This window comes from Oncorhynchus clarkii, chromosome 4 (assembly GCF_045791955.1).
Source record: "Oncorhynchus clarkii lewisi isolate Uvic-CL-2024 chromosome 4, UVic_Ocla_1.0, whole genome shotgun sequence".
Taxonomy (NCBI): Eukaryota; Metazoa; Chordata; class Actinopteri; order Salmoniformes; family Salmonidae; genus Oncorhynchus; species Oncorhynchus clarkii.
In genome coordinates, this window is record NC_092150.1 from 72,161,575 (window position 1) to 72,173,346 (window position 11,772).

General features: G+C 41.7%; 1 protein-coding gene across 3 annotated transcripts; it reads right to left on the reverse strand.

Annotated features, from left to right (window-relative positions):
* Positions 1-4,915: 4,915 nt before the first annotated feature.
* LOC139407827 (syntaxin-11-like) lies at positions 4,916-9,780 on the reverse strand. 3 transcript variants are annotated; one of them, XM_071151693.1, is made up of 2 exons: positions 9,396-9,570; positions 4,916-6,830 (listed from the first exon to the last, which is right to left on the reverse strand). In XM_071151693.1, the coding sequence occupies exons 1-2, from the start codon at positions 9,436-9,438 to the stop codon at positions 5,914-5,916; spliced, it is 960 nt and encodes a 319-aa protein (XP_071007794.1). In that variant the 5' UTR covers positions 9,439-9,570; the 3' UTR covers positions 4,916-5,913. The 3 variants fall into 3 exon arrangements, with proteins under 3 accessions (XP_071007794.1, XP_071007795.1, XP_071007796.1); XM_071151694.1 differs by lacking the exon at positions 9,396-9,570 and adding an exon at positions 9,647-9,780 and having other exon boundaries at positions 4,922-6,830; XM_071151695.1 differs by lacking the exon at positions 9,396-9,570 and adding an exon at positions 8,905-8,920 and having other exon boundaries at positions 4,922-6,830.
* Positions 9,781-11,772: the final 1,992 nt, after the last annotated feature.

Consider the following 11,772-nt stretch of genomic DNA (forward strand, 5'->3'; position numbering starts at 1 on the left):
ATTTGGAGATTTTTGAATACATTCTTTAAAACCTTCAATAACACTTTTAATAACACTGCTAGGTTATTTTGGGTTAACTTTTTTAAACTCCAAGCACAGATAGACATTTATTTTCTTAGACAGTAATCATGAGAACACATTTCCTTTTTATTGTGACATGACATCAGTGAGATTCAAATGCATGATCTTCTGTACTCCACCAGGATGGAGTAGCATGCCATGTTTTTAAGCATACCAAGCTGTTCATTTTAGTCAGAGATCGGTATATAATGATGATATGCTCATGTCTCCGGCCTAGCAATGGGAGTTGTTGTCCCAATAAGGCCAGAGAAACGCATTGGGCTTATTTTGGACAGATTTCAGCGAGAGTTAAAGCTTTGGCTTCCTCTTCTCTGTTTTAGTCTATTCAAACAGACACCAGACACCATTTCATTGGAAACAAGCACTCATTAAGATCAGCTGTGGGCAATTAATGGGCACAGCCAACACACTTTATCATGATAGAGCGGGGGTATTCAACATTTCCTTGCCCGGGCAAACCGGCGATCCTGGGACCGGCATTCAGGTGAATGATAATGGCAAGGAGAAGTAATCAACATTTTAAAATGAATAGATTTGGTAGATAGTTTTTCATTTCTTTGATCTCTCCACATTATAATTGAAAGAGGAAGTGTAAACTCTAACATAGCCTATTAACTAGAACAGGGGTCTTCAGCCTTTACTTGCCCAGGGGGGACCCGGCCTCGAATTTCCCAGCGGCATCAACGGCCCCCTTGTGTGGCCGTAATGCCCCGTAAAAGAATCCATGCCTTGCGGCCAAAGTGGCTGTTGTACCTTTGGGCTGAATATAATAAGTATGGCTGCCAATCACCACGATCCGAAGCACCTCTCACTCACATGGCTCACTCAGATATCTCAATTCTTATTAGCCAATGCCTGTCAAGTGATCTTGTCCTTCTCACACAGACTGGTCTCATAGACTAGACGTAACATAGTAAATGTAAATCCAAGGACACTCAAATTAGTTTGATATGATACGTTTGATATGGTTACATAAGAAAAATATGGCAAAAACGAACACCTAGCAACCCAAAGGTTGCGAGTTCAAATCACATCACGGACAACTTCAGCAATTTAGCAACTTTTCAACTACTTACTACTTTTTAGCTACTTTGCAACTACTGGATTTAGCATGTTAGCTAACCCTTCCCCTAACCGTAACCCTTTTAGCTAACCCTTCCCCTAACCCTTATTGTAGCCCTTTTAGCTAACCCCCTAACCCTAACCCATAACCCCTAGCCTAGGGGTGACAGGTAGCCTGGTGGGTAGGAGCATCGATTGAATCCCAGAGCTGACAAGATAAAAATCTGTCATTCTTCCCCTGAGCATTTCAGTTGAATACATTCAGTTGTACAACTGACCTTTCCTTTCCTTAGCTAACGTTAGCCAGCTAGCTAACATTATCCACCTAGCTAGAATTCGTAACATATCATACATTTTTCAAATTCGTACCATATTGTATGTTTTGAAAGTTCGTAACATATAATACGAATTGTAATTCGTAAAATATAATATGGAACGGGTGATAGACATCCACAAATTAATACATACCATACGAAACATAACAAATGTAAATGGAGTTTTACAGATTTACGTACAGAATAATACGAAATGCTTGGTTGCAGCCTGGTCTCATAGACTAGACGTAACATAGTAAAATGTATATCCAGGACACTCAAATTAGTATCATATATGTTACGTTTGTTATGGTTACATAAGATAGAAGGTTACCTAAGGCATTTTATAGCCTTGCTACTGTATATAGCCTGTCTTTTTACTGTTGTTTCATTTCTTTACTTACCTATTGTTCACCTAACACTTTTTTTGCACTATTGGTTAGAGCCTGTAAGTAAGCTTTTCACTGTAAGGTCTACACCTGTTGTATTCGGCGCACGTGACAAATAAACTTTGATTTGATTTACTTAGTATGTTAGCTAACCCTTCCCCTAACCTTAACCCTTTAATCTAGCCCCTAACCTTAACCCCTATCTTAGCTCACGTTAGCCACATAGCTCAAGCTAATGTTAGCTACAACAAATTGGAATTCATAACACATCATACGTTTTGCAAATTTGTAACATATGTAAATTGTAATTCCTAACATATCATACAAAATGGATGATGGACATCCAGAAATGAATACATGCCAAACTCAACGTAACATATCATTCTAATTGGAGTGTCCCGGATCTACATTTACTATGTTACGTTTACCTGTCTACTTGTCTTGAAACTAATGCATGAAACTGACACGGAGCCTTGCACTGCCTCCCTCTGTTTAAAAAGTGTAGCAGAGAATGATGATGGTGTGTGTTTGTGTGCATATACTCTATACCAGGGATCACCATCTAAATTCAGCAGTTTATTTCTTGAGTGGATGGTCAGAGGGGGGGGCTACTGTATACGATCACGTACAGTACCTTTACATTTGTATACGATCACATACAGAAAGTATTCATACTCCTTGACTTATTCCACATTTTGTTGTGTTACACCCTGAATTCAAAATGGATTACATTTACTTTGTCTTTTTCACTCATCTACCTACACACAATAACCCATAATAACGAAGTGAAAACATGTTTTTCAAATTTTTTGTAAATTGATTGAAAATACAGAAGTATATAATTTATATAAGTATTCACACCCCTGAGTCAATACTTTGTAGAAGCACCTTTGGCAGAGATTACAGCTGTGAATCTTTCTGGGTACGTCTCTAAGAGCTCTTCACATCTGGATTGTGCAACATTTGTCCATTATTCTTTTCAAAATTCTTAAATGAAATTACATTAATTAAATTCAGTCAAATTGGTTGTTGATCATTGCTGGACAACCATTTTCAGGTCTTGCAATAGATTATCAAGCAGATTTAAGTCAAAGCTGTAACTAGGCCACTTAGAAATATTCACTGTCTTCTTGGTTAGCAACTCCAGTGTAGATTTGGCCTTGTGTTTTAGGTTATTGTCCTGCTGAAGGGTGAATTCTTCTCCCAGTGTCTGGTGGAAAGCAGACTGAACCAGGTTTTCCTCAAGGATTTTGCCTGTGGTTATATCCATTCCGGCAGTTAGCCCACTCTCCACGTCAACCGTGAAGAGGCGACTCCGGGATGCTGGCCTTCTAGGCAGAGTTCCTCTGTCCAGTGTCTGTGTTCTTTTGTCCATCTTAATCTTTTCTTTTTATTGACCAGTCTGAGATATGGCTTTTTCTTTGCAACTCTGCCTAGAAGGCCAGCATCCTGGAGTCGCCTCTTCACTGTTGACGTTGAGACTGGTGTTTTGCAGGTACTATTTAATGAAGCTGAAAGTTGAGGAGTCGCTAGAGTGCGATGAGACAAGTTTTAATTACACTCTCAGGCCATCTTATTCTCACAAAATCTCTAGAAAATCTGACAAACGTCCTAGCCATATTTAGACAAACATCAGTGATAAAACACAAGGACACACCCACAATAAAGGCCTATGTGTGTGATCCAGGCCTGTTTGACTGCAGTGAGATCAATGTTAGAATCCATAGTTTAAAACGACTGCCCAGCTGAAGTCTTCAGCATGCAGTGATGTGAAGTGTTTCTGTTGATAAGAGAAATAGTGTGTTTGTGTGTGTGTGTGCGCGTGTGTGTGGCCCTGGACACTGCTGTCCTCTCTCTTAACACCAGCTCAGTGAAGTGTGAGTATATTCCCTGTTAATGATTATTTATCCTAACCAACACACTGCTGTTGGAGGGAAAATCCCCTCAGACGTTTTACCTACTGGACCTTACTGCTACATATACACATGCATATATATATATTATGCTTGAAAATATGGAGAGTGATACTCAGTCATTATTTTGTATTTATTTAAATAGGCAAGTCAGTTAAGAACAAATTCTTATTTACAATGACGGCCTACACCGGCCAAACCTGGACGACGCTGGGGCCCTATGGGACTCCTGATCACGGCCGGTTGTGATACAGCCCGGGATTGAACCCGGGTCTGTAGTGGCGCAGCAGTCTATGTAATACATTTTTTATTAAATATATCATTCCGTCATTATTCCTATTAGATATGACTTGTTCTAAAGGCAAATGTCCAGTAGGTCAATTGCACAGACAGACCATGATATTCAAAGCAGTTGCATCTTGGTTCTGTGCTATTGACACCCTCTTCTTAGGTGGGTTAAGCGCTCGTTTTTTGAGTAATTCATGCATCCTTCTCGTCTATCTCAAACAGCGTCTTGGACATAGGGGACATCATGGTGATTGTATTGAACTGTAAAGATAAGGCGCTCTGTTTAGCTGGTCAATTCAGATCTTTGTGGCAACGCGTAATGGTCATGCATTATTTGGGCAAATAGGATTTTAGAGAGAGTGACAGAGAGAAAGACAGAGAGAGACAGAGAAACATACAGGGGTTTTCCAATACAGCTCTAGTGCTGTTTTTGGGAACTGTGTTTACATAGCTAGGGCTGACAATGAGGACTTGTGAAGAGCAGAATCAACAACCTCTGCATAGTTGCTTTGTATACTTTTGGGGAAAGGTCTGATGTGATAGAGTTTGCAGCACATTATGTGGGTTTAGTATTAAAGCTAATAGCTACTATTCTTATTGTTGTTGCTGTTGTTTTTGTGTATCACTTAGCAACATTGACCTGCCATTCATGCCATTAACCCTACAGTATCTGTCCCGAGACCCCAGCAAAAATGGGCTTTTCATTTATTTTACTTTCATTATCCTTATATTTATCCTCACAATTTTCAGGACAACCAGGGCTGCAAGTATAGCACAAAACAATTTCACAAAAACAGTTGCATTCACAGGTTTTATTGACAAATATCAATCAAAAAAATTAAGTCTGCCAAAGAAAAAACCTGATCATAATGAATTTATATGAATGCTGTAAGTGCAGAAATGGTTTGCTCAGAGGGAAATGTATATCCAGCTAGTCAGTGACAACTGTGTGGAGTTTGGAGTTTGTGAGCTTATTACAGTGTTATAGATACTATGTCCTGGGATTTCCTATGATCTTCTATGTAGAATAACCCCTTAGCTTCTAACGCCTCTTGTGTAGCTTGTGAGGTCATAGAGAAAATAAACATGTTTAAAATGGGTTAGAAGTCCAGATTGCACCAGCGCTACGGTGAGACTCATTGTGTTAAAGTATATTGCATTTGAGAGACAAAGAGAGACCATACTCTGTGTCAACTATATTGTGACTGGTAGTCAAAAGTAAATGTGACATTGTGCTTGTGTACAAAATACTCTTGACAAAAAGTATTCTTAATTTTATTCTCGTTTAAAGTTGTGGATTTAATGTTCAGACAGAGAACAACAATAAAGTACACTTTAATTTAATCATTATTATCTCACAGGTTATATACTGTTAAGGGTAGAGGGAATTAACTATAGGAGGGTAGAAAACAAACATTTCTAAGGCAGAAAATAACCGTGTGTTTTCTTATTCTAGAAAGGCATTGATATATGTTGATTTAGATGTACTTCAGTGCCTGAAAAGCATATTTAAAAAAGGCAATAATATAATTATTTCACAGACTCTTCCAAAGTATATATTGCCATTGGTATCCAAGGGTGGGTGATAGGAGGGTTCTGATTTAGTAGGGTTGATAGGAGGGTTCAGCGAGATTTGACTGTTTTCTAACAGATGATAGATAACTAAGGCTACAAAAAATCTATGAATTAGCTGAATGGAAGCGGATAATTCTGAGTTTTTTACTCCGCTGGTGTCGGCTGGTCTCAGGAAGAAATTATGAGTCCTCAATGTCCACGACCAAGTCAAGACAGGACACCGAGACAAGACCATCTTGAGACCGGACTGAGTACTACAACACTGCCCAGTCTTCTTCCTCAGTCTCTGCCTCATTTGACGCAGGGGAAGCAGCAGCAGAACATCTTCTTGAAGGGGTTGTTCTTGTTGTGGCGCTTGGCCTTGCTGATTTTGACCAGTGCCTCCTGGATGGCCACATCTGTTTTTTGGACATTGGTCTGGATGGTGTTCATCATGGGGCCCTGCTCCTCCACCAGCAGAGCCACATCCAGGAAGATCTCATGGATGCTCTGGATCCTGCTCTCCAGGTCCAGCAGCTCTCGGTGGCGGCTCTCGATCTGGTTGAGCGCCGAGCGCGCTGTCTTACCCTCTGACAGGATGTTCTCATTGAAGACATTCCACTGGCCTGTCTCGATCATCTCCTCCACCTCCTCACCAGTCACCTCCCGTCCCACGATCTCCATCTGCCTCTGAATGTGGGCTTTGCAACTCTCCCTGTGGCTCATCTCTGTCTCATTGTAGTCGAACATGGCATCACGGAAGCTGTTGCTCAGGCAGGCGTACTGGGTCCTGGCGATGCGAGTCACGGCAGCGTTGGAGCCATGCGCTGCCTCCAGCTCCCGCACTGTGGAGTCCATGTCCTTGAGGCACGTCAGCACACCCTCAGCACGGGCCTTAATGTCAGCTGCGATGGCGTTGGAGTCTCTCTTAACGACTGACATCCTAGTGGTGCCCTGGAGCACGCGTGAGTTCTGCTCACGTAGGCGTTTGACCTCGAGGCGGATAAGCTGGACCTCACGGTGGACCTGCTGGGACTGGGAGAAGACCTCCTCCAGTTCAGGGGTATTGTCCCACACCACAGCCTGGTGAGGGAGCTCCTCCTCCAGGTCCACATTGATGGAGTCCCCGGAGACGGACTCCCCGGACTCGGCATAGTCCATCTGCTCCACATGGCCATTGGACTGGGACAGCTCCTGCATGTGGCTCAGACGGTCCCTCATGGCTGGGTCTGGGGCGAGAGAAGGAGAGGGGGAGGAGGTGATAGAGGTGTAGACATGATCACTCACACACAAAAAAACTATTGCTGGTGGTCCTGGATGTTCACCATGACTGGGTGATAGCAAAGCTGTTAGAGATAAACCTATCAACATCATCACATTTACACTGAGTGTACAAAACATTAAGAACACCTGCCCTTTCCATGACATAGACTGACCAGGTGAATCCAGGCGAAGGCTATGATCCCTTATTGATGTCACTTATTAAATCCACTTCAATCAGTGGAGATGAAGTGGAGGAGGCAGGTTAAAGAAGGATTGTTAAGCCTTAAGACAATTGAGACATGGATTGTGTATGTGTGCTATTCAGAGGGTGAATGGGAAAGTCAAAAGACTTTAAGAAACTGGGTATGGGGTATGGTAGTAGGTACCAGACGCACTGGTTTCTGTCAAGAACTGCAAAGATGCTGGGTTTTTCACACTCAACAGTTTCCTGTGTGTATCAAGAATGGTCCACCACACAATGGACATCCAGCCAACTTGACACAACTGTAGGAAGCATTGGAGTCAACATGGGCAGCATCCCTGTGGAATGCTTTTCACACCCACTAGAGTCCATGCTCTGATGAATTGAGGCTGTTTTGAGAGCAAACGGGAGGGTCCAACTCATTATTAGGAAAGTGTTCTTAATGTTTTCAAAACAGACAGACAGCAGCCTAAATACATACACTGCATTGACACCCCTTGAAATGAGTGAATTCGGTTATTTCAGCCACACCCGTTTGAGCACACCGACATGCGATCTCCATTGACAAACATTGGCAGTAGAATGACCTTACAGAAGAGATCAGTGACTTTCAATGTGCCATTGTCATAGGATGCCATCTTTCCAACAAGTCAGTTAATCAAATGTCTTCCCTGCTAGAGCTGCCCCAGTCAACTGTAAATGCTGTTATTGTGAAGTGAAAACGTCTAGGAGCAACAACGGCTCAGTTGCGAAGTGGTAGGTCACACAAGCTCACAGAACAGGACCGCCGAGTGCTGAAGTGCGTAGCGCGAAAAATTGTGTCCTCAGTTGCAACACTCACTACCGAGTTTCAAACAGCCTCTGGAAGGGACATCAGCACAATAACTGTTTGTCGGGAGCTTCGTCAGGTTCCCATGGCCGAGCAGCCACACACAAGCCTAAGATCACCATGCACAATGCCATGTGTTGGCTGGAGTGGTGTAAAGCTTGCAGCCATTGGACTCTGGAGCAGTGGAAACGGTTCTCTGGAGTGATGAATCCTAAACCAATCCAAATTAAGCATGAATCGGTCAGAAAACAGATTCAAACATTACAGGTGTTTTTCCTCATATTGTTTATTTTGAAAAATACCTCTTATCTGTTACGACTGAATTGAAGCTCCTCTCCTTCAGTTCAAACTGTTATGCATGTAGCTGCATATTACTATCAGATAACAACTGGGCGCATACAGTTTCTCGTGCCAACGAGAGGTAGGCATATCCCTGTTCTAATTGTTCTAATAGGCTATTCCTACATCAGCATTCAGATGCTTGTAAAATGGCTTTCACAATGTCAAATCATAGACTTTATTAGTTGAGCGACAACCAATGTAATTTGCTGTGTTATTGTCACCAAATGCGCTGTAGAAGGCGTTTTACCGGAGGGAGTTGTGCAGCCTCCTGGAGTGGACGCAATTCACATCCAACTTCTGTTGGGGTTTGCGATCATTCAGATTTTATTTAGATTGTTCAGGTTCACCATAAGAAATAGTTTTGTTAGTTTTGCTTTACACGGTCAGTCTATTTGGTCATTTTTACATCAACATTGTCATTTCATAAAGGACAGCAATTATTTTTGCCAGCTGCGCATGATCGCATTCATTCATTGGTCGGAGCGAGAGTAGCTCTCCATAAAATTCCAAACGGTCTAAATCATTGGTACAGCTACATCTGTCATCCTTTATGTCCAGGAGAGATTAAATACATGAATATTAAAATAAAGATTTATCCTAAACTCTGATCAATTAAGAAACTTTTTAATAAAAAAATAAACACGCAGAGACCGTGAAGTTGTCATACCTGTTTTAGAAAAGAGTCCTTGTTACTGAAACTCCTTCTGGTCTGACATACCCAGCAGCATTCACACGTCTTAACCAGAGAATAGTTGTGGGTGGCGTTTCTCACCAAACAAGTTCTTTACAGAGTTGGTTATTATCCGATTTATGGGCTAATCTAAAAATGTGTTTTACCTCATCAGATTGACAAAAGAGGCAGTAGTGTCTGCTCAGGTCTCGAGCATTGAGAGATATTATTGTCATCAAGATATTGATAAAATAAAGATGTTGAATGTTTATTTGCTATTAGAAATCCCAAAAGAAATTCCCTCTTGATTCCAACAAATAAGATTGTGATATATTGTCTGATTCTGATATTTTTCTGAGGGTGTTATAGTTTTATCCTTCATTGTTACAGCATTTTCTCCATCCCAGCAATGACGTCTGAATGTCATCTAAACCAGTTTGATCATTTTTCACCTGACAAACAAAAGCTTTGAAGGCAGAGCACCATACCTGTTCTGTTATGATGTAGGCTACCAATATAACACGTTTTCATTCCAACTCAGGCCCCCCGTAGTGCCGCAACATCCTATCCGACTTCAGTGCGACTTCAGGATGATTTGTGTTGACTGACGGCGGCGTAGAACAATGCTCCCACCTAGGCGTAGCATGGCTAACTTTAGCACTAAACCACCATGTGACTCTGGAATGAAGATGAGTTAGTTTGAAATATCAGGTGAAAGGGGACAGTGAAGCCTATTTACCTGCAGCCATGCCCAATCCAGATCCCAGAATCCAGATCCCAGAATCCCTGGTGGTCTAGCAGGTTTCCAGCTCAGTTTGAATAATAAAAGATATCGGAACTGGGAGGAGTGGTTTAGTTTGGGCTAGATTGGCATCAGTGAGGCAGACTATGTACGCTTTGGGGGCGAGTGAAAGTAGAAGTGACTGTCGGAAACTGCACAGCTGTCCAGAGCATTGCGTCACAACCTGACGAAAAATATGATGTTCTTGCCACAACATCCGAAAACCGGGTTTTCAGGCTTCAGCAGGAGTGTTCGACCTGTACTGTAGGGGGTCCACAAAAAAAGTAGATTTCCCTCCTCCCCAATGTTTTAATGAATATCGCTAGCAACAACATAATAAATACATTTTGAATTACATAGGCTACCTACAGTATAAAAAAAGGAGAATGTCTTCTTTATAATGATGTCAACTTTATTTCTCAACACCTAATATTGCGCGAATTACACTCTTTGGAGCCAATTACACTTGGCGGCAGGTAGCCTACAGGTAGCCTAGTGGTTAGAGCGTTGGGCCAATCACCGAAAGGTTGCAAGACCGGATCCCCGAGCTGAGATGGTGAAAAAGGTTGTCATTGTAAATAGGAATGTGTTCTTAACTGACTTGCCTGGTTAAATACAAAAAGCACCAGTGAATAAATAGAATACCAGTGCGGCTGGTAAGCTTTCTTGACTAGGACATACATTTTTGCCAACACATGGCTAACCTTTGTTTAACCAGCAAAACAGCTGCTCTTTTTCATTTTTTTGTTGTTGCTTAAATGTGTTTGGACTTTGGAATTACCTTTATAGATAATAGGCTATATTAGAGTTTACACCTCCTCTTCCAATTGTAATGTGGGGAGGTCAAAATAATGAAAAACGACCTACCAAATCTATTCATTTTAAATGTTGATTATTTCTCCTTGCCATTATCATTCACCTGATGATAAGTCAGGACATGTGGAAACATAAAAAAAATAATAATGGATGATTGGTGTCCCTGGGCCACTGCTGGAATTTCGTGATTTTAGGGGCAAGGTCATTTGGCACTCAAGAGTTGCCCAAACCGCCAGGGCACCAAGGCCATCTGCCAGGGCACCAAGGCCATCTGCCAGGGCACCAAGGCCATTAACCAAAGTAGCCAATTAAATTGATTTGAAAAGCAGTAGCTGTTCTGTTAAGTAGCTATTCTGTTGTCTGATTCTGATATTTTTCTGAGGGTGATGTAGTTTTGTCGTTAATTGTTCCAGCATTTTCTTCATCACAGCAATTAAGTTTCTTAAAACTGCATTGTTGATTAAGGGCTTGTAAGTAAGCATATGGTCTCCTGAGTTGCGCAGCGGTCTAAGGCACTGCATCTCAGTTCTAGATGTGTCACTACAGACCCTGGTTCAATTCCAGGCTGTATCACAACCGGCTGGGATTGGGAGTCTCATAGGGCAGAGCACAATTGGCCCAGTATCGTCCGGGTTAGAGTTTGGCCAGAGTAGGCCGTCTTTGTAAATAAGAGCACCATCTGTTATTTAAAAAGTAAGTGTATGTACAGTGCCTTGCGAAAGTATTCGGCCCCCTTGAACTTTGCGACCTTTTGCCACATTTCAGGCCTCAAACATAAAGATATAAAACTGTATTTTTTTGTGAAGAATCAACAACAAGTGGGACACAATCATGAAGTGGAACGACATTTATTGGATATTTCAAACTTTTTTAACAAATCAAAAACTGAAACATTGGGCGTGCAAAATTATTCAGCCCCCTTAAGTTAATACTTTGTAGCGCCACCTTTTGCTGCGATTACAGCTGTAAGTCGCTTGGGGTATGTCTCTATCAGTTTTGCACATCGAGAGACTGACATTTTTCCCCATTCCTCCTTGCAAAACAGCTCGAGCTCAGTGAGGTTGGATGGAGAGCATTTGTGAACAGCAGTTTTCAGTTCTTTCCACAGATTCTCAATTGGATTCAGGTCTGGACTTTGACTTGGCCATTCTAACACCTGGATATGTTTATTATTGAACCATTCCATTGTAGATTTTGCTTTATGTTTTGAATCATTGTCTTGTTGGAAGACAAATCTCCGTCCCAGTCTCAGGTCTTTTGCAGACTCC

Bases quoted from the DNA above. Each gene is read 5' to 3' on its own strand.
- LOC139407827 (XM_071151693.1), bottom strand. From the start codon at position 9,438: ATGAAAACGTGTTATATTGGTAGCCTACATCATAACAGAACAG. The intron at 6,831-9,395 runs GTATGGTGCTCT...CTCTCGCCCCAG, and splicing joins CCTACATCATAACAGAACAG to ACCCAGCCATGAGGGACCGT.